At 46.4% G+C, this 26,479-nt stretch overlaps 1 protein-coding gene across 2 annotated transcripts in view; it reads left to right on the forward strand.

Annotated features, from left to right (window-relative positions):
- Nucleotides 1–26,479, forward strand: part of LOC124798160 (regulator of G-protein signaling 20) — a 512,660-nt gene that overhangs the window by 421,074 nt on the left and 65,107 nt on the right. For both annotated transcript variants that reach the window (XM_047261443.1, XM_047261441.1), the window contains one exon: nucleotides 1,671–1,736. In XM_047261443.1, the coding sequence (XP_047117399.1) occupies nucleotides 1,671–1,736 (66 nt within the window). The remainder of the gene's footprint in view (nucleotides 1–1,670; nucleotides 1,737–26,479) is intronic.

Below are 26,479 nucleotides of genomic sequence, written 5' to 3' on the forward strand. Positions count from 1 at the left end.
TTCCATTACATAAGAGTTGGTAGATCTGAGTACGATGACTATTAATACTGGTCTAAAATCGGGATAAATTTTTCAGTAGCTCTGTGATTCGGTTTCCATAAAAGTTCTTCTTTCTACAACATGTTCGGCAACCACGTCTGGGTTAATTACAATTTACACTACTGGCCATTAAAATTGCTACACCAAGAAGAAATGCAGATGATAAACGAGTATTCATTGGACAAATATATTATACAAGAACTGACATGTGATTACATTTTCACGCAATTTGGGTGCATAGATCCTGAGAAATCAGTACCCAGAACAACCACCTCTGGCCGTAATAACGGCCTTGATACGCCGGGGCATTGAGTCAAAGAGAGCTTGGATGGCGTGTACAGGTACAGGTGCTCATGCAGCTTCAACACGATACCACAGTTCATTAACAGTAGTGACTGGCGTATTGTGACGAGCCAGTTGCTCGCCCACCATTGACCAGACGTTTTCAATTAGTGAGAGATCTGGAGAACGTGCCGGCCAGGGCAGCAGTCGAACATTTTCTGTATCCAGAAAGGCCCGTACAGGAACTACAACATGTGGTCGTGCATTGTCCTGCTGAAATGTAGGGTTTCGCAGGAATCGAATGAAGGGTATAGCCACGGGTCGTAACACATCTGAAATGTAACGTCCACTGTTCAAATTGCCGTCCATGCGAACAAGAGGTGACCGAGACGTGTAACCAATGGCACCCCGTACCATCACGCTGGGTGATACGCCAGTATGGCGATGACGTATACACGGTTCCAATGTGCGTTCACCGCGATGTCATCAAACACGGATGCGACCATCATGATGCTGTAAATAGAACTTGGATTCATCCGAAAAAATGACGTTTTGCCATTCGTGCACCCAGGTTCGTCGTTGAGTACACCATCGCAGGCACTCCTGTCTGTGATGCAGCGTGAAGGGTAACCGCAGCCATTATGACCGAGCTGATAGTCCATGCTGCTGCAAACGTCGTCAAACTGTTCGTGCAGATGGTTGTTGTCTTTCAAACGTCCCCATCTGTTGACTCAGGGATCGAGACGTAGCTGCACGATCCGTTACAGCCATGCGGATAAGATGCCTGTCATCTCGACTGCTAGTGATACGAGGCCGTTGGGATCCACCACGGCGTTCAGTATTACCCTCCTGAACCCACCAATTCAATATTCTGCTCAGTCATTGGATCTCGACCAACGTGAGCAGCAATGTCGCGATACGATAAACCACAATCGCGATAGGCTACAATCCGACCTTTATCAAAGTCGGAAACGTGATGGTACGCATTTCTCCTCCTTACACAAGGCATCACAACAACGTTTCACCAGGCAACGCCGGTCAACTGCTGTTTGTGTATGAGAAATCGGTTGGAAACTTTCCTCATGTCAGCACGTTGTAGGTGTCGCCACCGGCGTCACCTTTGTGTGAATACTCTGAAAAACTAATCATTTGCATATCACAGCATCTTCTTCCGTCTGTAGTACGTCATCTTCGTGATGTAGCAATTTTAATGGCCGGTAGTGTAATATTAGTTTCAGCTTGTGTGTACGTGTGTTCGTGTGTGTGTGTGTGTGTGTGAGGAGAGAGAGAGAGAGAGAGAGACTCATGTTGTACTGGGACAGAGCTAACGTGAACGTCGCTTGTTCCAGCTTGGCGGTGAAGAGTGGCGAAGACCGGCCCAAGCCGCAGGATCTGCCAACCAACGGTGAACCTCTGTAAGTACAGCAGCTGGTGCGCTCCAGCAGCAGCGCTGTCACGACGTGCAGTCATACAGACCAAACCACAACACAAAGCACATTCCAGTCCGTATAAACCTGAACTACTTTAATATGTCATAACATCTGAACCAATAATGGGGCTCATTTGCAATTTTGGGAGACGATAATACACAACTGGGAGATCACATACATAAATACAAAGTCCTCACAGCAAATTCTGGAAGTGCCTTCCACCTGTATCGATGCATAACTGTAGTCGTTTCACCATATTCCGCGACGTTCTATGAAGTTTATCCTCACCAGTGTTGCTAATTTTGTGTGTAATGGCTCTCGCGGAGTTCTTCAGTTATCCGTCGTCTGTTCTTGTACACTCATTCTTTAAGATACCCATACAAGAAAAATTCCGGATGGGGCGAGGAGTTGAGGTCAGGTGATCAGGGCATAATTTTTTGGGATAATTCCGTCACAAAAGAAACTGGTTACGAGTTGCAGGAAAGCATTAGAGGTGTGACACGTTGCTCCATTTTGTTAGAAATAACCTTCTGGAATTTCGACTTCGTCCAGCTGCTTGAGAGCGGTTCTGGGCGCTACAGTCTGGAACCGCGCAACGGCTACGGTCGCAGGTTCGAATCCTGCCTCTGGCGTGGATGTCTGTGATGTCCGTAGGTTAGTTAGGTTTAAGTACTAAGTTCTAGGGGACTGATGACCTCAGAAGTTAAGTCCCATAGTGTTCAGAGCCATCTGACTCAGCTGCTCGACAAGTATATTGAAGATGCCCGCTTAAACTGAAGTGTCTACAGTCGTATCAAAGAAAATGGGGCCAACACTCCTCAAAGCTGACATCGCACACGACACTCTTACCTTTTCATCATGCAGTGATGTTTCGTAGATGATATGAGGGCTTAGACCAGCCCACTATGTGTTGATGTAAACTGACAGACGGAACCATGCCTCAAAAAATGGTTCAAATGGCTCTGAGCACTATGGGACTTAGCTTCTGAGGTCATCAATCCCCTAGAACTTAGAACTACTTAAACCTAACTAACCTAAGGACATCACAAACATCCATGCCCGAGGCAGGATTCGAACCTGCAGCCGTAGCGGTGGCGTGGTTCCAGATTGTGGCACCTAGAACCGCCCCGCCACTCGAGCCATGCCTCATATGTAGCCCAAATTATGCAGAGAATGTGTGGTCGTTGGACAAGAAATCTCTGAGACCATGAACAGTAATGCATTATTTTCTCAAGATCAGTTTCTTGCGACGCTTGCATCTTCGCAGCTGTCCGTTATGAGCCATATCAAATGCCTGTCCCCAAGCTAAATCACAGAACGAGATGGCGTAGTGGTTAGCACCTGGACTCGCATTCGGGAGGATGACGGTTCAAACGCGCGTCCGACCATCGTGATTCAGGTTTTCTGTGTTTTCCCTAAAGCACTTCAGGCAAATGCGAGGATGGTTCCTTTGAAAGGACACGGCCGATTTCTTTCCGTAAAACTCTGGGAGCGATGACCTCGCTATTTGATCCCCTCACCCAAATCAACCAACCAACCAACCAACCAACCTGGCTCAGTCGTTGCAACGATTTTCTTGGAGGGTTACCCAAGCGTCTTCGTACATTATCAATAACTTCTGCACTCAGTGATGGTCTGTGTTTACCACCATTACTGTTCAGGACACCAGATGTTTCCAGATTCGTTACAATTGGTATAACCGTTACCTTTGTTGGAACATGGCGCACATGGAATCCTCTCCGGATATGTCCGTTGTGTTGTGACCAATGAGTCTGTACTGCAGTATGTTTCCACAACGAAAAACCGGCTCTAAAAGTGTATACTGCATGTTTCTGCCAGCTAAAGAGTGCGATCGGATCATTAATTAGCTCGTTATTGTCACGCGGACCGAACTACACACTCACAGACTTCAGAAACCGCGACCGACGAGGCTACGAACGAACTAATGCGAACCGATCAAGCGCAACGTCATACCGGTCAAAGGACCTTTTGGGCAGAAACTACAATCAACTTGTCAACAACGAACGGTACTTCTGATTCTCCCAGAGCCACTGCGACAAACAACTTTTCCGTTTCTACGAGTTGTTAGAGGGAAATTATGACCCATTGAAGCAGTTCAGGTTTATGTAGATCGCTTTCTAGCTCTAAACAGAAATTAATCATTGCTTACTACTATAATAGCATCCGTATTTTTTACTTTATTTCCTTACCAAAATGTTCCTCCGCAACTTATCTTTACTTCGGCGACACAGTTTGACTCACAAGACAGATATAAACATTCAAATGCCCATCATCAGCACGTGTGAAATTGTACAAACTATATTTTGTGTTACCTAAAACTGTAATATCGCAAGCCGTTCATTAGTTTACTAGCTGGCAAACTCGGCATTTCCGAGTATTCATTTTGACAATTTTCTGTTAGAAACTAAAACAAAAAATGAACTGTGTTTGTGGTGTAATACTGAAATAATTTCATTTCCCTGTATTGGCGAAAACGTCATTGCAATTATGACACAATCGTACAAAGAAGTATGCTTAACGCACGAACGCATAAGTACGGTATCCAATTTTTTTGTGAAAGTCGCTATGGCAACGCCTCTTCATAGCCAACTATTGTTTGCGCCTACAGCCGTTTGCGCTTCGTAGTTGAGATCTGTCAAGTGGAAAGTGGTGCCAGGTATCGGGGATTTGAAGTACAGATACAATCGGAGCAATAAATGAAGGAATATCCTGGTGCGGCTAATACTTTTAATTTACTAACAATTGTCGATTTCAATATTTGATCGCAATGCCCGATATACAATTGTAGCGGTGCAAAACTTTACTGAACAGGAAAGTCACAAAAAGCAGTTAGACGGCTAGGTACTCACAACAAGAAATCAATCATTCCTCACTATAATTCAGTAAAACACCACCTTCTTCCGCCCTTTATAGCTCACAAATGCGAACCTATATGCTCGTACTTGGACCCGCCTGTTCTTTACTCCACATTTATATATCTTTTCCACTAAATGTTAATGCTTACGTCGATCAGATTCTCATTTTCGTACACGCGATATCCCGTAAATATCACGACAACCCTCTTTTTTATCATACACATTATTCAACTATCAGTTCGTTCGACTTTGCTCAGTTATTAATCTATCTGGGTAGAGCGCCCATACAACAGAAAATATACGTATAGAACACATGCGTGCGTACGAACTTACTTACCTTAGGAAAGGAAGAAAGCATTTTTTATTACAGAATTTGGCCAATAATAGACCGCTTAGAAAATAATACTATGGCACAGTCTTGCTCTTCTTATCTTTCCAGAACTTCTTTATATTTTTATGTGGTTTTGGGTGAGTCTGTATGCTAATTTCATTTTGTTGTTGGTAATCAGTTTGCCTCTTGAATCTTTGATATGAAGGCTCACCGGATTGTACACCGTTATCTCTTGTTTGAAAACTTTGTAGAAGTCTCTAATGTGGAGCTGTTTGAAATTTGTATCTGTTATCTTAATTGATAAATTATAATTATATTAATTAAAGAAAAATTATGAATCAGCGCGCCAGAACAAATCCGCGTCACTTGCTGACATACATGTCATCCTGCCACTCTTTGGTAAGGTGCAATGTAGAGAAATGAAATATTCAGTAACTGAGTCTAAAATATTTTCGCCTGCTATATCATAGTTATTATCAGTTATTAAGGCGGCCAAAGGATACGGTAACTAGCGCTGAAGTCAGGGTTTCTAACTGGAGTGCAACCTCTGATCATCTACAAACTATTATGGGATTTGAGTTCTCCAAAGTGTTTTTAAACTCTTTCAGCAAAAGCTGAAATGGTTCATACTGTACGGTGATTTCCGACTACATAACTGCCCTTGCCAAAGTAGACATTTAACTGTATAAACACCTGTATACTCCGTATATGGGTCACCTCATGTCGATTATCCTCGTAGACATAATCCACGGATGAATGAAGCTACTATTATTACTACTACTACTACTACTACTACTACAGGGCGATGAGAAAACGATTGAAGTGATAACTTGGCGAACGACAGAAGTTGGACATTCACACAGAGTGTTCCAATATACTTTCTAGATCATGCTGTAGTTTATAGAGATTCCAGAATTCTTCTTGCAAAAATACTTTAATAGCATTAAATCTGTAATCGGCAAATGTGTTATTTTTGGATGACTCAAAATGCAATTTAGACGCGAGGTAGTTTTCATACAGATTAGCACAGGCTGAAAGGGCATTTCCGGCCAAAAGATGACAGCATTGTAAGTTAGTGAGTCAGAGACTGTGGGAAAACCGTAAAAGAAGAGGATCAAGGCGCTTGAGATGTGGAGTTGCAGAAATATGTTGAAAATTAGAGGGAATGATAAATGAAACAATGAGGAAGCTCTCCACAGATTCTACGAAGAGAGGAACAGTTGGAAAACTCTGATAAGAAACCATATCCGATGACCTCGATGTCGATAGGGTGTTAAATCGTAATCTTCCTTCTGAAAAGAGAAGGGACAAGATGATAAACATTGATGAAGTCATCATGGAATAAGAATTAACTTCTATGCTACTTGAGGAAAGTGTGGAGGATAAAAACTACAGAAGATGATTGCCATTGGAAAATATACAACTAACAATTGAGGACATCGGGCGAAAGTGACAAAGAAGAAAAATTTGTGGCGTCGCAGTCAATCCAATCAGAAGACTGAATATTACAAAAAAAAGTTTTTTGAAAAAGTGGAAAACCCAAAAAAAGTTGTGTGTGTGTGTGTGTGTGTGTGTCATGTTTATATGAATGAGTCACACACAAACAGGGTATTTGAAACAGTGCGTACTGTATTCTTAAAGGGGATAGTATTGGTTAAAATAGAAAAAGGTTCCTGTAAGTATATCTCTGAAAGAAATACTTGGTGCAATATAGGCCATTTTACTTGTATCTATAACGGTCAGCGCTCGGTGATTTCGTTAATCGCCCATTTCTAGCCTTCTTCACCCTCGTTAAATACCTTCTTATCCAGATTTTCACAGCTACGTCTGACATGAGAATGGACCAGCTCAACAAGTTGTAACCTACCCTGATTTTTTTCACATGAGAACAATACAGCGAAAGAAAGCCACTGCCAGAAGTTTAGCTGCTAGGGAGCACTGCAAGTATTTTTTTTAAATGTTACAGTTACTCTTTTTGCTACACGAAGAACCGCTTATAGTGACGGTTTGTCCGGCCCTTTCGGCCTAGTATGTGAATCAGCGAATAAGCAGACACAGCCGTGGCAAGAGAAGATAAATCAGCATAGCGCAAAGTCTATAGTGCTCAAACGCGAATTTTAAGCACTTAAACCATATCAAAAAAAGGTCCCAAGTCATCAATTTTTCGAATCACTTGCGGTTCACATCAGCAACTTAAATGTTGGAGATGTATTTGTTACACAAGCGACTAGCAAATGAAAAAAATGAAGGTAATGTATGACGTTACATTACACACGTCTTCCGTCAATCGGGACTTTCATGTGTTTACAAAACTGTCTATTTTGCTTATAATGAAACAGTTCGTAGTTTATTCCTTGTAGTCGTCACAAATGTGCGAAATGCCTATTAGATGACGAAAACAATCCTTTCCCTGATACCAGGCACAGCTGATAAGAGAAAAATTGATGCATTCAGGGTCTTCACAGATATTACTAGTTTTATTTAGACAGAACAGGATCCTAGTAAGAAATGGTCGTGGCCGTCTACATATATTGCTGCGTACCAGGGGTATTCGATCAAATTTTTAAAGTATGATGGGTCAAACTGATAATACAGAAATGACTGAAGTTTAACAATACTGTTCCGCTCATCAACCAGGAATGACAGTGAGCTATCGGAAATTATACTGTCAAACAGCTGTACGCTGCTGGACAACCTTTTATAGACTGGCTAATCACACTATTAGTTCTGTACGGAATCCTCCTAAAGACAGAGGTATCGTTATGTCTGGGATAAGAGCTCTACAAAAGGAAAGAATTATTTTCTGCAAATGGTAAGAAGACGGTTCGGATGAAACACACAAAATTATTCTTTCCCATTTCTCCAGACTTTACTACGTTTATTACAAGATTTTAGCAAGTAAACAGTCTTGGTTTTTTTTTTTTATTTTAGGTCCCAGTTTGGCTTGATATTGGTGAAGACAGAAATAAAACTGCGGAAACAGTAATGTAATGACACATATCACTGGCATTGTTGTATAAGAATGTGTCACAGCATTCATTAACTGCACAAGCGACTCTCCGTTTTTCGCTCGGAATGATGGGTTAGTACGATGCTGCTGCACGAAACCTAACTGATAGGCCTTACACACAACATTTTAGGGGATAACAAGAAGCTTCGTAATTTTTGAGACTTCCTTTTCTTTACAATTTCCTGAATCTGTGTAACCAGGTCGAAGAAGCCTGGAAAATAAGAAACGTTCGTATCACTTGGAATATTCAAAGTGCCTCTCGTGATTGCCCTATCGGCGCATTAACTCTCACGACCAGTTCTAAATCTTTCGAACGGTTTTTCTTTCACACTTCCTCGAATTTCATTTTGGCGCACATTTCGTACTTCATGTAAATCTTTCCTCCATTTATAAAATCCATGTTCAGGTTTTACGAAACGAAACCGGCTTTGCACATTGCTTAAGTTTAAGCGTTTTCTCCCCCCTTCGTTTAACCAGAAAGTGTACAGCCTTTTCTTTGTCACTGAAAACTATTACTGCATATGTTTTCTTTGGCCTTGGAAGGTACTCTATTTTTGTTCTGGACATTTTTCGAAGCACAATTCACGGAATAGTCAGAGTTATTTCCTGTTACTTCTAACGTCTTTACCATTTCTAACATCATTCCAATGAATGGCAAAAGATTGACTATTGAGTAACACACATGTAAGTCTTCAGGAAACGAAAGTAATTTCGACTGCATACCACGTTCTTCATATCTCAACTTTTTAACGCTGAAAACGTTAATTGGGTTCCACAATACTGTGAAATTCTGGAACCTGCACGACGACAGATGCTATCAGCAAGCATAGACGAAGAAATCACAAAGAAAATTAATTCACCTTTATCTCCATTGCTCAAACATAGCGATAACGCAACTGTTAATTATTATGGATTTTAAATGGGTTGCAAATTCGAGGGAACAGTAACTGTGAAACCTTGCGCCACTTTGGTGCCAACACAAACGGCTGGAGGTAGGAAAGACCGGACCCCAAGGTGTAAAGAGAAATTTTCTCCAACTTCTTTCTCAGTACATTATTTCAATACCAGTATAAAATAAATAGTTCAGTGATTAAACGCAACTAATACATAAGACGGTCACGGCAGCAATTAACCTACAATCAGTAAAAAAATGTTTTACTAGCAATTAATTTAAAACTATACCAAGGTAGCAATGAAAGCAAATTCGGAAACTTTTAAATTACTCAATTAACCAGAGCAAACACTATAAGATAAAGGGTAACTGCCACTCTCGGTAGCTATACAAAGTTTATTAGTTTCCAAATAAATTTAGTAAGGGAGAATCTGTGCCAATTACAGAAAATTTTGAAATTAGTAAATTATCTAGTCATACACTTCTGATCTAATGTCTCAGACAGCTACACAAATTAAACATTTTAACAGCTACATAAATTAAATCCATGAGGACGGTCTTGTAGGCTCATATTGGCAATTAAGTATTTAATTAATAACAAAACAATTAATTAGAAAACGAATGTAGGATGTCAAGAACTTAGATAGCTCAACGGCTCGGAGTAATCAGCCCATCTTGTGACGATAAATGGAAGGAGAAACTACAAAGATACAGACAGTCACTTTACTAAGTAAGGCTTAACTCAGAAATTTAGTTAATACAACTACTACACAATTCTGGCAAAATAAGTTACGGGCTTGAAATCCGTTACGGAAGACACATACAGTTACAATGACACCACAATTAGCGATAGTTTCAATGGATTAGATGTAAAAAATTTGAAATTTGTGGTAAGGTCTTATGGGACCAAACTGCTAAGGTCATCGGTCCCTAAGCCTGGATACTACTTAATCTAACTTAAACTAACTTACGCTATGGACAAAACACACTCACTCCCATGCCAGAGGAGGAACTCGAACCTCCGAAGAGGGGGGGGGGGGGGGGGGAGCCGCACGTACCGTGACTAGGCGTTAGGCGCCCAAGAGAGCGCGGCTACCCCGCGCGGCGATTAGATGTAAAAATTTCACTACTCCTCGGGTCATAGCTTATTCCATCTTATTCCATTCCGGCTCTGACCCCTCACAGGCACCAGTCCAATCACAGACTACCGGAACGTACAAGATACCCGGAAACCGTTCTACAACAAACTAAGATCTCGGATGAGAACCCGTTCGGACTGCTGTAACACAAGGACGTAGCGAAGTACGACAGAAGTTTGCAATCGGAATACTACAATTATATAAATAACAAAGTGTCGCAAGTGCAGAATGAAAAATACACTAATACCTTGAGTACGCTTTTACCTTGAGTACGCTTTGAGATAAAGGCGTAAGACTGTACTCGAAGCCAAGCTATTTAAAGGGGTAAATTCCATTACACGTTCATGGTTAGCAAACCCGCCAAATGCCGATCCAGACGAGCGAGTTATACAATTAGCAAATGAAAGATAAGTACCTACAGGAAACGACTGAGTCCAAACACTTGGCCGTTAGAAGACGGCTGCTAGTGAACCGAAACAAATTTCAACTGCAATTAGTGCGTTTCAACCCGTCATTGAATAGTATTACATTCCACAGTCCGCCCCCGGTAGCTGAATGGTCAGTCTGCCTTCGGCAGTGCTACGGCACGGACGTCTGTTTACGTCCCTGCCGGAGACGTTCGCGCTCGCGCAGTTGTTTACCTATTCGGCGTACTCGCGCGTTTAGACGACTCGATATACACTCCTGGAAATGGAAAAAAGAACACATTGACACCGGTGTGTCAGACCCACCATACTTGCTCCGTACACTGCGAGAGGGCTGTACAAGCAATGATCACACGCACGGCACAGCGGACACACCAGGAACCGCGGTGTTGGCCGTCGAATGGCGCTAGCTGTGCAGCATTTGTGCACCGCCGCCGGCAGTGTCAGCCAGTTTGCCGTGGCATACGGAGCTCCATCGCAGTCTTTAACACTGGTAGCATGCCGCGACAGCATGGACGTGAACCGTATGTGCAGTTGACGGACTTTGAGCGAGGGCGTATAGTGGGCATGCGGGAGGCCGGGTGGACGTACCGCCGAATTGCTCAACACGTGGGGCGTGAGGTCTCCACAGTACATCAATGTTGTCGCCAGTGGTCGGCGGAAGGTGCACGTGCCCGTCGACCTGGGACCGGACCGCAGCGACGCACGGATGCACGCCAAGACCGTAGGATCCTACGCAGTGCCGTAGGGGACCGCACCGCCACTTCCCAGCAAATTAGGGACACTGTTGCTCCTGGGGTATCGGCGAGGACCATTCGCAACCGTCACCACGAAGCTGGGCTACGGTCCCGCACACCGTTAGGCCGTCTTCCGCTCACGCCCCAACATCGTGCAGCCCGCCTCCAGTGGTGTCGCGACAGGCGTGAATGGAGGGACGAATGGAGACGTGTCGTCTTCAGCGATGAGAGTCGCTTCTGCCTTGATGCCAATGATGGTTGTATGCGTGTTTGGCGCCGTGCTGGTGAGCACCACAATCAGGACTGTATACGACCGAGGCACACAGGGCAAACACCCGGCATCACGGTGTGGGGAGCGATCTCCTACACTGGCCGTACACCACTGGTGATCGTCGAGGGGACACTGAATAGTGCACGGTACATCCAAACCGTCATCGAACCCATCGTTCTACCATTCCTAGACCGGCAAGGGAACTTGCTGTTCCAACAGGACAATGCACGTCCGCATGTATCCCGTCCACCCAACGTGCTCTAGAAGGTGTAAGTCGACTACCCTGGCCAGCAAGATCTCCGGATCTGTCCCCCATTGAGCATGTTTGGGACTGGATGAAGCGTCGTCTCACGTGGTCTGCACGTCCAGCACGAACGCTGGTCCAACTGAGGCGCCAGGTGGAAATGGCATGGCAAGCCGTTCCACAGGACTACATCCAGCATCTCTACGATCGTCTCCATGGGAGAATAGCAGCCTCCATTGCTGCGAAAGGTGGATATACACTGTACTAGTGCCGACATTGTGCATGCTCTGTTGCCTGTGTCTATGTGCCTGTGGTTCTGTCCGTGTGATCATGTGATGTATCTGACCCCAGGAATATGTCAATAAAGTTTCCCCTTCCTGGGACAATGAATTCACGGTGTTCTTATTTCAATTTCCAGGAGTGTAGAATGGCACATGCATACCGAAAGTCGACTCTAAAGATTAGTTTTTCGAATGAATACGCGAGACCGAAAGCCTACGAAATCGAAAGGTTCCTACGAGACGACGTTAAACTTGACTACAACGAACTTATCGGAATACACCTCTCCACAGTGAGCAGTGTCGTTTACGTCAAGCTGATTAACGATGCAGTATGTGACAGAATCATCCGAGATACTAAACATGGACTCAAATTTCGTCACTCTGATGGACATGTTGGAGAAGTAACTACTGATCACGCAGGACTGGGCTTACGAAACATACGTATTTTCGAACTTCCCTTCGAGGTTCCGTCTGACTTGGTCGTTGACGCCTTACGCCCATATGGAAGAGGGCTTAGCCACGTTGAGGAAAAATGGTCCAACTTCACGACTTACCCCGTTCTCTATGGGGTACGTCAAATCAGAATAGAACTGACACAACATGTATCCTCGTACTTGTTCATCGGCGGATGTAGAGCTATAGTCGTCTACGATGGACAACCCAAAACGTGCTCAGGCTGCGGGAAAGAGGGCCACGTCCGTTCCGAATGTCTGCAGCGGAGGATAGTCCAAGTTCCAACCGGCGAACCCGTGCCTCAGTCCACGTTGACGCCGCTGACACTAACGTACGCGGACGCGTTTCGAACTGATCCCATCCCGAAGAATGACCAGCTACAGAATACTGACAGTTTACGGCAACCGTCTGCAGCAGAGACCGCCTCCAGTGACGAAACGACGCACACTTCTACCGCTCCGGAGACGACGACGCCCTTAACTGAACGGAAAGGATCGGTAGGAGATATGGAAATTGATCCTGCGGTTGTGCCAACAGCTGCTTTCGTCCCTGAGCACCGGGAGTCACTTCCGCGATCGGATACGGAGGTGCACACGCGCAAACAACGATCGCCGAAGCGCCACAAGAAACGACGACTAGCGCCGTCGGATACCTGTTTACTGCAGCCCACGTCAGACGGACTTGGGTGTAACGTCGATACAGTGCATCCGGATGCGCAACGAGAGGTTCTACCTCCCACACAGCTGTACGACGCGAAGCATGCTAGACAGGTGTTGAATACAGACACACCGGACGGAAAGCCGACGGAAGGAGTCCCTCCACCCACCGGAGCGACGCCACCGCCTTCGGTCAGCCAGGCCGGAGAAACACGGCGGGAGCTGGAACACCAGCACAGGAACTGGGCCGACGAATCCGATACTGACCCACAGACCGACGACGCACCCGCAATGGCGAGTGCTGCGTCCACCGGATGTTAACCACGCAGAAGATGCAGACTGCCGCACAGACAGCATGTCGCCGAGCAGCGGCACACCAATTCACATAAGCGTTCATGTGCGCTTTACGCACTGAGGAACAGCGGCAGGCATATCGAACGGCCTCTATTAATATTAATACGATCAGAACGCCTGTCAAATTGCAATTATTACGAGATATGTTGCATGCGTCGGACGTCGACATCGTTCTTCTGCAGGAAGTATATGTCGAGAGCTTCCCCGACATATACGAGTACGATATATACATTACACCTACTACCGACGGCGGAAGCGGAACAGCGATACTTTTACGTAGCGGCATAGTAGCCGAGGACGTGGTGTACCTGGCGTCAGCGCGAGGACTGGCGCTCACAGTGCTGGGAGTACGGGTCGTTAACATTTACGCACCGTCGGGGTCCGACAGACGGCGTGATCGATCCCGATTTTACGCAGAGGAGATTGCAACACTATTCTTAGGTCGGTATGAACATGTCTTATTTGGAGGCGACTTTAACTGCGTGCTCGCACCAAGAGATCAACACCCACGTTACACTTCATGCCCGGAGCTGCGGCAACTCATACAGGACATGAATCTCATTGATACATGGGAGACGAAACATGGCGACAGACGTGGATACACCTACGTTACGAGTCACTCTGCCAGTCGTCTCGATCGCATTTACGTAACACGTCGTCTCGAAGCTGCGATTCTCGATGCGGAATTGTGGCCTGTCGCCTTTTCAGATCACATAGCATATATATGCACGGTCTCCCTGAGTCGTCAACAAGTGTGGAGGAGTCGCAGTGTTTGGAAACTGAATACAGCACACCTCAGGGAACTTGAGTGCAGACGCTTAATCGAAGACACTTGGCACGTGTGTGAACGACGCCTCCCGACATATCCGACGACATTGCAGTGGTGGCTGGAATGCGTTAAGCCTGCATTGCGCCTAGCGTTAATTGCATACGGAAGAGAGCAGATGATGTGGAGGCGACACACGACGGAATTTTATTTCACGATGCTCCGCGAACTTTCTGTACAAGCACCTTCACAGGAGCGTCGTGCCGGTATAAAACGAGCACAGGCTCAAATAATTTCAATAACGCGCCGCCGGCTGGAGGATGTCGCAATCCGTGCAAGGGCCTTTGAACGAGTCCGTGGAGAATCACCGTCGATCTATCACATTATCAGAGAAAAACAACGTAGCCGCAGAACCTTAATACAGACGGTCGTACTGCCGGATGGACGCCGTATGACAACGCAAAAAGACATTGCCAACGCTTTTGTGGAACTCTACGGTCATCTCTATGACGAAGCGGAATACGATCAGGCAGCCTTTCATGAGGTCCGACGAACGCTCTCCGCGTGTCTCGACGAGTCGGCCAACCTGGAGTTAACAGGTGAAATCACAGTTGACGACGTAATGGAAGCGATTGATAAGGGAGCGTCGCACAAATCGCCGGGGCCCGACGGGTTTCCGTTGGAGATTTATCGTACATTTAAAGATCTTATGACTCCACGATGGACTGCCATGTACTGCGAATTGATGTCTCCCAACGGGCCTCTTCCACCCTCCTTCATGGAAGGCATGATCATCCTCATCCACAAACCATCTGGCGGCACAGGGATACAGGCTTACCGTCCACTGACTCTTCTCAATTGCGACTACAAGATCTACGCCAGGATACTTGCAGCACACTTTAAACGCGTAATACGACAAGTGATATCACTCGACCAAACCCAGCTAGGAGGAGATAGCAATATACAAACGGCACTCAGCGACTACAGCGATGTTATCGCACTGGCAGCAACATGTCGTCTCCGGGTTGCTTTGGTATCGATAGACTTCGATCGCGCATTTGACAGGCTGAACCATGCTTAGCTCACGGACGTGATGAAGCAAATGAAGTTTCCGGAAAGTTTTGTCACCGTCGTCATGCGACTACTCCACGGAGCCGCATCCAAAGTGCTCATCAACGGACGCTTGGTGGGGCCCATCACCATCTCACGATCGGTCAGACAAGAGTGCCCGCTGTCAACGATATTGTATGCCATCGCTGTCGAGCCGCTGCTCTGCGGGCTCCGGAATCTACTCCAAGGAATGACCATAAGGCACAACACGTTTATATGCAGAACATACACGGATGACCTAGTGTTTTTAGCACGGTCAGGCGACGAGGCAAGAGTGGCCTTGCATAGGATTAATTTGTATTGTATGGCTACGGGAAGTCGCCTGAACATGGCAAAGTCGGGAGCGATGAACATCGGGAGAGGACTCCCACCAGGAAGTGTAGCACAATTACAGCGGATTAACAAGATGAAATGCCTAGGAATTATCTTCACTACAGACGTTCGACGCACGGCGGCACTGAGTTACAGACATCTTCTGCAAACATTTCGTGCGAGTGTCCGAAGTCACAGGTTAAGGGCGCTGGATATGATACAACGGGTCACCTTTGCCAACACTTATCTAGCTTCTCGCATCCCCCACCTGGCACAAGTTCTTCCTATGCCGGTGGTGTGGCCCGTCGAATCCTGGCGGCACTGGGATATTTTGTGAGCACAGGTCTGCTTTTTAAGGTCGGATACGAAACCCTCACGCTTCCTCGTAGTCGTGGAGGTCTTGGACTAGTCCACGTACGCGACCGAGCAGTGGCTATTTATGTAACCACAATGATAAAGATGTGGACACGACACCAGACAAGTCTGACGGGCAGCTTGATAGACGAACTCGCTCCACCGTCTCGTTCGGCTCCAGTAGCGGTGTCTCACATCTCACCATCGCTTGCCCATATGCGAACCTTCTTTGTGGAACACAGTTATCTACATCTGGAACTACCGACAACCAGGACGGCAACGGCTCGTGATATATATCACATCTTAACTCGACGACGGCCGAATAATGCCGTAGAGCGCCGCCAACCATCAGTTACGTGGTCAGTGGTATGGTGTACAGTGTACCACCCACACCTTGATACGGGAACGCACGCTGTGGTATCAGGTGGTAAATGGGAAATACGTGACTCGTTCCAGGTTGCATACAATTCATATGGCGGACGAGCCACTGTGTCCGCAGTGCAATGTTATAGACACAGAGGAGCATCGCCTGATATGCGGACCTTCGGCGGACGTATGGTATTTGGTCAAAAAAATGATGGCCTTCCTCCTTCGGGTGGGGCCGCAAGCAATAGAACCACTGATACTACTTCTCCCAGATAGGACATATTATCCCCGAACAAAGACAAACGCAGTGACCTGGATTCGAGGTTTGACTGTGCGTTATCTTTTCCGCGACGGCAGTAAGAAGGTGCTCGACTTTTGGGCCTTACTACAAGATCATCACTCACAGCTTATGAGACATCCGAGATATCGAACATATTACGCAAATTTTTTAGGGAGTGCCTTGCTTGATCCCCCACCCAGTTGGGGTGTCCCGGGTAGGAGAATGTAATTATTGATTATCAGTATCAGAACAAGAAAGGACCAGGACAGTGGAGAGGATCCACAACCACACGTGAAGACGTACCCGACACCAACGAGAGGTATAACGGGATTAGCGAGGTCCGCGCCCAAAAGAGGAATGTAGACCGTTATTGTTTTGTACTGACAGAAGCAGGATTTTTTTTACTATTATGTAAAAAAAAAGTTCACGTATTTACGTTTCCCAGAAATATTTTATTTTATAAAAGTCGTCTTCTTATATATTAAAAAAAATGCTAGAAACAGTTTATGTTTGTTATTGCTACACCGGACTGCAAACAAAAAAAGTCCACTTATTTACGTTTCCCAGAAATATTTTATTTTCTAAAAGTCATCGTCTTATATAAACAAAATGCTAGCAGCAGTTTATGTTTGCTATTGTACAAACAAAAAAAAGAAAAAAAAAAGAAAATTAAAAAAAAAGTTGGTAGAGCACTTGCCCACGCAAAAAAAAAAATCGAATCTCGCGCCATGCAACTTTAAAAAAAAAAAGTGGTTAAGGCGTCTGACTAGAAATCAGATTCCCTCTGGGAGCGTAGGTTCGAGTCCTACCGGCTGCGTTTCTTTTTTGTGTCAAGAGGTGAAGAACATCTCCAACGGAACCGTGAAATGAGCGAATACGTGGGAAGTCCTGCAATAAAAGAAAAAAAAAATGGTCAGCGTGACGGATTGTGAATCCTCTGGGCCCGGGTCGATTCCCGGCTGGGTCGGGGAATTTTCCCCGCTCAGGGACTGGATGTTGTGCTGTCCTCATCATCATCCTATCATCCTCATCGACTGCAGGTCGCCGAAGTGGTGTCAAATTGAAAGACCGGCGCCCGGCGATCGGCCTGCCCGACGGGGGGCCCTAGCCATACGATAAAAAAATTCCAATTCACACAGCCCCAAAATAGGTTCTCAACAAATAACATATTAAAATATTAACTTTACTCGAAAAAATACTTATGACCGCCAAATTTTAACTTGAGTATGGTGATCCCTTTAAATACCAGAATACTTCATTTACACCACTGCATACTTTAATAAATAGTGCAGTAATTATTGCGACACAACACTGAATAAACCACAAATTTTTAACAATATTGTCGCTTGACCAAGTACACTAAAGCCCCAATGTGCGCCATGTGCGGGTAGATACCATTGGACAGAACAGCCGTCGTTAAAGTGCATGCTATCCGGACGGAAATAATTAAACAAAGCTACTCACCACTTTTTTTGCCACTACAGCCACAGCTGTAGTAGAAAAAAAATGGCTCTGAGCACTATGGGACTCAACTGCTGAGGTCATTAGTCCCCTAGAACTTAGAACTAGTTAGACCTAACTAACCTAAGGACATCACAAACATCCATGGCCGAGGCAGGATTCGAACCTGCGACCGTAGCGGTCTTGCGGTTCCAGACTGCAGCGCCTTTAACCGCACGGCCACTTCGGCCGGCAGCTGTAGTAGAACTAGCAAAACAAATCACTATTTGCACATTCGCCATTTTCAAAATAGAATTGTAAGACCAGCTTAAGCGACGCAGCAGTTTAAAAAAAGGATTAAATTCAACTGACTTCCAGTAACATAATGTCAGACTCACCTTACACTGATCAAACAACAAGTACGTAATACCCAGTACCAAGAGCTACACTTTCAGTTTTACTCACCAAACAAGTTTGCTCACAGCTTTCTTTTCACCATCTAGCAATGTAGACCAGCAAGGTACACTTCATTCCCGAAGCCGTTGCGTCGGCCAGCAGTATTAACTGGACAGTCAGCCTCGGGCCCCGTGCGACAGATATCGCCGGCCCACTTCCGTCCTCTTGCTGGTAGCTAGCACACATCGCGGAATTCCATCCTCCAGAACCACTGCACCAAAACCGACCCACTGTTCAGGTGCCCACCGTGCTTTGGCGTCCGGTATTTTAAACCCAAAAATTCGGACCAGACTCGCCGTCAAAGACCCTCGCTGCGGGGCGACACTGCTCAGAAGTTCGAAATATGGCGCATGCTTCAACGCGAGATGCTTTTAAAAATTTCCACAATGAAATTCTGTCTCGAAATCTGGCAGAACATCCAAAGAGATTCTGGTCATACATATAGCACATCAGTGGCAAGACGCAGTCAATACCTTCACTGCACGATAACAATGGTGAAGTCACTGATGACAGTGCCACTAAAGCAGAGTTATTAAACACGGTTTTCCGAAACTCCTTCACCAAAGAAGATGAAGTAAATATTCCTGAATTCCAATCAAGAACAACTGCCAAGATGAGAAACATATAAGTAGATATCCTCGGTGTAACAAAGCAGCTTAAGTCACTTAATAAAGGCAAGACCTCCGGCCCAGATTGTATACCAGTCATGTTCCTCTCAGAGAATGCTGATAAAATAGCTCCATACTTAGCAATTATATACAACCACTTGCTCACAGAAAGATCCGTACCTAAAGACTGGGAAATTGCTCAAGTCACGCCAATACCCAAAAAGGGAAGTAGGAGCAATCCGCTGAATTACAGGCGTATATCACTAACGTCGATCTGCAGTAGGGCGTTGGATATACTGTATTCGAACATTACGAAGTACCTCTAAGAAAACGATTTATTGACACATAGCCAGCCACGGTTTCAGAAACTATCGTTCCTGTGAAACACAACTAGCTCTTTATACTCATGAGGCAATAAGTGCTATCGACACGGGATGTCAAATTGATTCCATATTTTTAGATTTCCAGAAGGCTTTCAATACCGTTCCTCACAAGCGTCTTCTAACCAAACTGTGTGCCTACAGAGCATCGCCTCAGTTGTGCGACTGGATTCGTGATTTCCTGTCAGAAAGGTCACAGTTCGTAGTAACAGACGGAAAGTCAGCGAGTAAAACAGAAGTAATATCCGGCGTTCCCCAAGGAAGTGTTATAGACCCTCTAGTGTTCCTGATCTATATTAACGACATAGGAGACAATTTGAGTAGCCATCTTAGGTTGTTTGCAGATGATGCCATCATTTACCATCCTGTAAAGTCATCTGATGATCAAAACGACTTGCAAAATGATTTAGATAACATTTCTGTATGCTGCGAAAAGTGGCAATTGGCCCTGAATAAGGAAAAGTGTGAAGTTATTCACATGAGTACTAAAAGAAATCAGCTAAATTTCGATTACGCGGTAATTCACACAAATCTGAAGGCTGTAAATTCAACAAATTACTTAGGGATTATAATTACAAGTAACCTAAATTAGAACCACATAGATAATATTGTGGGTAGAGCAAACGAAAGTCTGCGATTCATTGGCAGAATACCTAGAAATTGCAACAGGTCTACTAAAGAGACTGCTTATACCACGCCTTTCCGCCCTATTATGGAGTATTGCTGTGCGGTGTGGGATCCGCATCATATGAGACTGACACCGAAAAAGCACAAAGAAGGGCAGCTCGCTTTGTATTATCGCGAAGTAGGGGAGATAGTGTCACGTGAGTTGGAGTGGCAATCATTAAAACAAAGGCGTTTTTCGTTGCGACGGGATCTTCTCATGAAATTTCAATCACCAGTTTTCTCCTCCGATTGCGAAAACATTCTGTTGGCACCCACCTACATAGGGAAAAATGATCATCACGATAAAATAAGAGAAATCAGGGCTCCCGCAAAAAAATTTAAGTGCTCGTTTTTCCCTCGTGCCGTTCGAGAGTGGAACGGTAGAGAGACAGCTTGAAGGTGGTTCATTGAAGCCTCTTCCAGGTACTTTATTGTGAATAGCAGAGTAATCACGTAGAGATAGATGTAGATGATGTCAGAGAAAGCGTCAAGGGAAACTCGCTTTATAAATTACGATCGCGTTGCGCCATGTTATCTGTTTATCAATATGCAGTCAGCTAAAGAAATGTGACGATGTGTGGGGCATGAGCTGCCTGCTACAGCTGCAGCAAGGGTGTACACTCCTCCAGACTTCTGGCGAGCTACGAATTTGCCAATTTTAAACATTTTTCAAAAAATACATACATTGTGTCTTAGCAGCTAAAATTTTGACATTGCGTTTCTTTCGGTGTAATTTTCGAATAAAAATTTCAGCGTAGGTTTCGACATGTCGGATTGGAGCCTTTCCTTGTGAGACTTCAGTTACTTCTGCAGTACGAGCGTTCAGGTGATCGCCTCCTCACAAGTTGGCACCACGGCCGCTACGTTCCTCAGATAAGTGAAAAATGCTTCGAAGGAAACACCCCCTCTTCATTCTTTTCCTCGTCTTCATATAGCTGTTGACGTAATTCGAACGTAACACTTGAGGAAATCTCTCGCTGGAATGCCGGAGCGCGCACAGTTGCGTTTATTGACAAATCCGAGCACGACGGTGATGTGACTCTACATGTTTTGTTCGTCCTGAGTGCATGAATGTTTCCCTATATTTCTATCGGAGGCGTAGGACGGCGCAATGCTGCCGCGAACACAATGCAAATTTTCGCAGGACCGGGCTACGCGGCAGTTTATGATCTTGGTGTTATAGCTTCCTGACCGATGTGTGCTGCAGCCCTTCACATAAAAAAAAAAATGGTTCTGAGCACTATGCGACTTAACTTCTCAGGTCATCAGTCGCCTAGAACTTAGAACTAATTAAACCTAACTAACCTAAGGACATCACACACATCCATGCCCGAGGCAGGATTCGAACCTGCGACCGTAGCGGTCGCCCGGCTCCAGACTGCAGCGCCCAGAACCGCACGGCCACTTTGGCCGGCCCTTCACATCACACTCTGGTAGCTACAGCGAGATAGGGCTCGTATGCTAACACATGGTGTTTTATGCTGTTCTTTATGGACTCGTAAAGTGTCGGTAGCGGCTTAGAGACAACCTCGTTGGTGACTGTGGGGTTTAATGTGCAGTTATTCCTTGTGTGTCCTCAGTAGTTGCAAATCCCATCGACAATAAATCGTGGTCAGATAAGAATAAAAAGTTACGGTATTAAACGTTACGTGTAAATAGCTTGTATTTTCTGTTTGTTACTCAGATACCTGTTGTATTTTGAAGATTACGCAGTTTAAGATCGAAATTGACAGAAATTTAAATAATTGCCACTAACTGAAACCGACCTCTACATCAAAATTAAAATTATGCCTAGATTGCAATATACTAAAACTGAAAAATTCAAACACGAATAATTTAGATCCGCAACGTTATATATTTGCTGTCAGCTTTTTCAGAGTCGAAGAAAATCAAACAATAGTAATTAAAAATATTTTACGCTGATGCTTATCCAGCCTTCGGTCCGAAGATTGTTTTCATACAATTCTCTATGGTACTCCATCCTTTGCAAGCCGCATCATTTCCGAATAGCTACTGCACCCTATATCATTCTGAATCTGCATACTGTATTTATCACTTGGTGTCCCTCTACGATTTTTACGGCCCTCCATACACACACACACACACACCCACACTCACACACACACACACACACACACACACACACACTTCTCTCCAATACTAAACTGGTGATTTCTTGATGTCTCAGAATGTGTCCTATCAACCGATCCCTTCTTCTAGGCCGGCCGGAGTGGCCGAGCGGTTCAGTCTGCTTTCCGCAGCGCTGCGGCGAGGACGTCTTGTTTACGTCCCGTCCGCGCGGTCGCGAGTGCCCGTAGTTGTTTACTACTGCGTTGTCGCTAGTTTAGAGTCCATCACTACCGACACAACATGGCACATTCATACAGACAAACCACCATCAAGATCAGTTTTCAACCCGATCATGCACGACCGCGAGCTTTTGAAGTGGAACGTTTTCTACGTGACGACTTTCAAATTGACCCGCGAGACATAATTGGTATCCATCTCTCTATCACGAGCAGTGTTGTCTATGTCTATGTCGTGAGCGCACATGCGAACGATCTTAAATTCAAACATTCTGATGGCCATATTGGAGCGGTCTCTATCGATCACGCGGGGCTTGGCCTTCGTACGATACGCGTCTTCGAACTCCCTTTCGAAGTACCACCGGACGTAGTCACCGCGGCTTTCCAGCCCTACGGCAGAGTGATCAGCCATGTGGCCGAAAAATGGACCACCTTTACAACGTACCCCGTTCTTAACGGGGTACGACAGATTAAAATTGAACTGACCAAACATGTTCCGTCATATCTTGTCATCGGCGGATGTAGGGCGATCATTATGTATGACGGTCAGCCACTCACTTGCTCTGGTTGTGGCCAAGTAGGGCACGTCCGGTCGGATTGTCTCCGACGACGGCTTACTCAAATCCCGACAGGTGAATCTATGACTCTTTCTACGGTGACGACCCTTCCTCTCAATCACGCCGAAGTTACACGGGCAGCAACCTTTTCCGATGCTGACGACATTAGTCCGATAGCCGCCCCCGATGGCGAGACCATAATGGCTTCCGCAATACAGGATCCGGCCTCTACAACGGCGCCCCCACCTGAAGATAATCACCGACCGACCTTGCAAGAAGGCGTGATGCCAGGATGGACATTGACCCACGGGTTGTGCCGACAGCGGCTTTTCTTCCAGACACCGGAGCAGCTGAAGAAATCTACCCACATTCAGATACTGAAACACACGTCCGTAAACAGCGTTCCCCGCGAAAACACAAGAGACGGCGGTGTGCTCCATCGGACGAGTGTTTGCAGCGATCGTCTGAAATGGACTGTGGAAATTCCGACGATGGTACCGGCGGTACAGAGGCCGCTGTAACTTCAAACTCAACAGATCGCCGTGGTGACGGCTTCAGCCCCTCCGACCCCACAGAACAGCAGGATCACAAGCAGACAGCCGCTGCCGATTCCCAGCCAGCAGAGCCGATGGAGTCAGCGCCGAGTGCCGCAGCAGCCACTAACAGCCACCAACAGCCGATGGTATTTCATGGCGACTGGGCGGACGACTGTGAGGAACACTCCTTGCCCATCGTGTCGGACGACACGGGGGGAAATTTACCCCACCAGTGTTGATCCTTTCCCGCCGTCAGTTACAGTGACGAGATAGCCTTACCAGGGTATTGATGGCCAACACGGATGCTGTGGATAGACCTCAAACTTATCGCGTTGCAACTATAAACATCAACACTATACGGACGCGCGCTAAGTTTTCCTTGCTTCAGGATATGTTGAACTCTGCTTCCATCGACATAGTCCTTCTCCAGGAAGTGTACGTCGACGACTTCCCAGGCATGTACGGTTACGATGCTTGCGTCTCTCCAGCTTCCCCAACAGGCAGCGGTGTCGCTGTACTTCTTCGGGAAGGGATAGTGGCGGACGATATCCTGTTTCTGCCTGGGGCAAGAGGAATGGCACTCACAGTACTGGGTGTCCGCCTTATCAATATCTACGCACCTTCCGGGAGGGACAAACGTCGCGAACGTTCACGATTCTTTGCGGAAGACGTCGCCCCGCTCTTCCAAGGCCGCGACGACCATCTGGTGTTTGGAGGTGACTACAATTGCGTACTGGCGCCCAGAGACCAACTCCCACGACATAATCCGTGCCCGGAACTCGAGACGCTAATTCGAGACCTGCAGATGGTGGACACTTGGGAACATCTTGACAGCCACCGACCGGGATTCACGCACTTCACGAGTCACTCTTCAGGTCGTATCGATCGAATTTATGTCTCACACTCTCTCACCGCTGGAACACAGGATGCGGAACTGTGGCCTGCAGCATTCTCGGACCACTCAGCTTACATTTGTGCCATCACCCTGCGGCGGCAACAAGTGTGGAGAGGCCGCAGCCCGTGGAAATTAAACATCGCTCACTTGACGTAACCGGATTGCCGCCAAGCCGTTGAGGATACGTGGCATTCGTGTGAAAATCGCCTCCGTGCATATCCCACAACGATCCGCTGGTGGTTGGACTGCGCCAAACCGACACTGAGGCGAACGTTGATAACCTACGGTCGCGACCACGCTACGTGGCGAAGACTTACACTCGACTTTTACTTCCGGGTCCTGCGCGATTGCGATGCTATGGCGCCGTCTCCGGAACGACAAAAGGCGGTCAACCGTGCTAAGGCTCAGATCCTCGCTCATATGCGACGCCACCTAGAGGGGGTAGTCATCCGCTCGAGGACGCAGGATCGGATACCGAGCGAACGCCCGTCAATGTTCCACGTCCATCGTGAACGTAAACGACGCCAACGAGCGCTGATACGCTTCATCGACGCGGAGGACGGTCATCGCCTCACCACGCAACAAGACATAAACACAGCGTTCTACAATCATTATTCCCAACTCTATTCCGCTCAGACCCCTGATCCGACAGCACTGGAGGACGTCTCTCAGACGATTTACGGCACCGTCACCCCGGCAATGGAAGCGGCCTTGATGGAAGAAATTACAGAAGAAGAAGTGATCGACGCCATTAGAAAAGGAGCTGTCAACACGTCTTCAGGTCCTGATGGCCTCCCCTTGGAATTTTACCGGACTTTTCAATATTTATTAGCCTCCCGATGGACGGACATCTGTCGCGAACTACTATCCCCGGACGTGCTGCTCCCTGCGGCCCTTGTGGAAGGGATGATTATTCCTATTCACAAACCGTCCGGTGGCTCACGACTGCAGGACTACAGCCCGTTGACGCTATTGAACTGCGACTTTAAGATCTTTTCTCGACTGTTGGCGGTGCGGATACGCCAGATCCTACGAAATGTTATCTCACACGATCAAACGTCATTAGGAGGCGACAATAATATTCTAACAGCACTTAGTGAATATCGTGACTTGATCTCACTGGCGAGGGCATGTCGTCTGAAGGGTGCACTGGCGGCAATCGATTTTAGTCAAGCTTACGACCGAGTGGACCACAGCTATTTGGAAGCGGTCCTCCAACATATGCGGTACCCACAGCCATTCGTCACTGTCGTCATGCGACTACTCCGTGGCGCTTCGTCCAAGGTGATCGTCAACGGCCGACCTTCGCAGCCCCTCACCATTTCTCGATCGATACGCCAAGGCTGCCCTCTGTCCACTTTACTTTACGCTGTGGCCATGGAACGTCTCCTCTGCGGCCTGCGCCAACGACTAACGGGTATGACGTTACGAGGCCACACTTTCCGGTGTAAAGCGTACGCTGACGACCTGGTGATTGTCATCCGCAACGGTGACGACACCGCTAGCGCACTAAATTGGATAGCGAAATATGGCATTGTCACTGGTAGTCGTATCAACGTCACAAAATCGGTGGCGATGAACATCGGGGTCGGATTGTCTGAGAACAGTGTCACCCCCTTACAGCTCAGAGATAGTGTGAAATGTCTCGGCATTGATTTTACAGACGATATACGACGGACCGCTGCTCACAACTTTCGACGGCTTTTACGAAATGTTCGGACTGGAATTGCCAACAACCGCCTACGAGCCCTGGACATCGTCCAACGGACCCAGTATGTTAACACACATTCAGCGTCACGCATTCCGCACATCGCCCAGATATTACCTATACCGGTGATGTTAGCTCGCCGTATACTTGCAGCTTTTGGGTCCTTCGTGAGTTCCGGAATGCTTTTCAAGATCAAATATGAGACTCTCACCCTTCCCCCCCATCGGGGAGGGCTTGGCCTTTATCACGTTTATGACAGAGCGGTCGCCCTATTTGTGAGCACATTAGTCAAACTATGGCACCGCCGTCCGGACAGTCT

The sequence above is a fragment of the Schistocerca piceifrons genome, chromosome 5 (genome assembly GCF_021461385.2).
Source record: "Schistocerca piceifrons isolate TAMUIC-IGC-003096 chromosome 5, iqSchPice1.1, whole genome shotgun sequence".
In the NCBI taxonomy this organism is placed as follows: Eukaryota; Metazoa; Arthropoda; class Insecta; order Orthoptera; family Acrididae; genus Schistocerca; species Schistocerca piceifrons.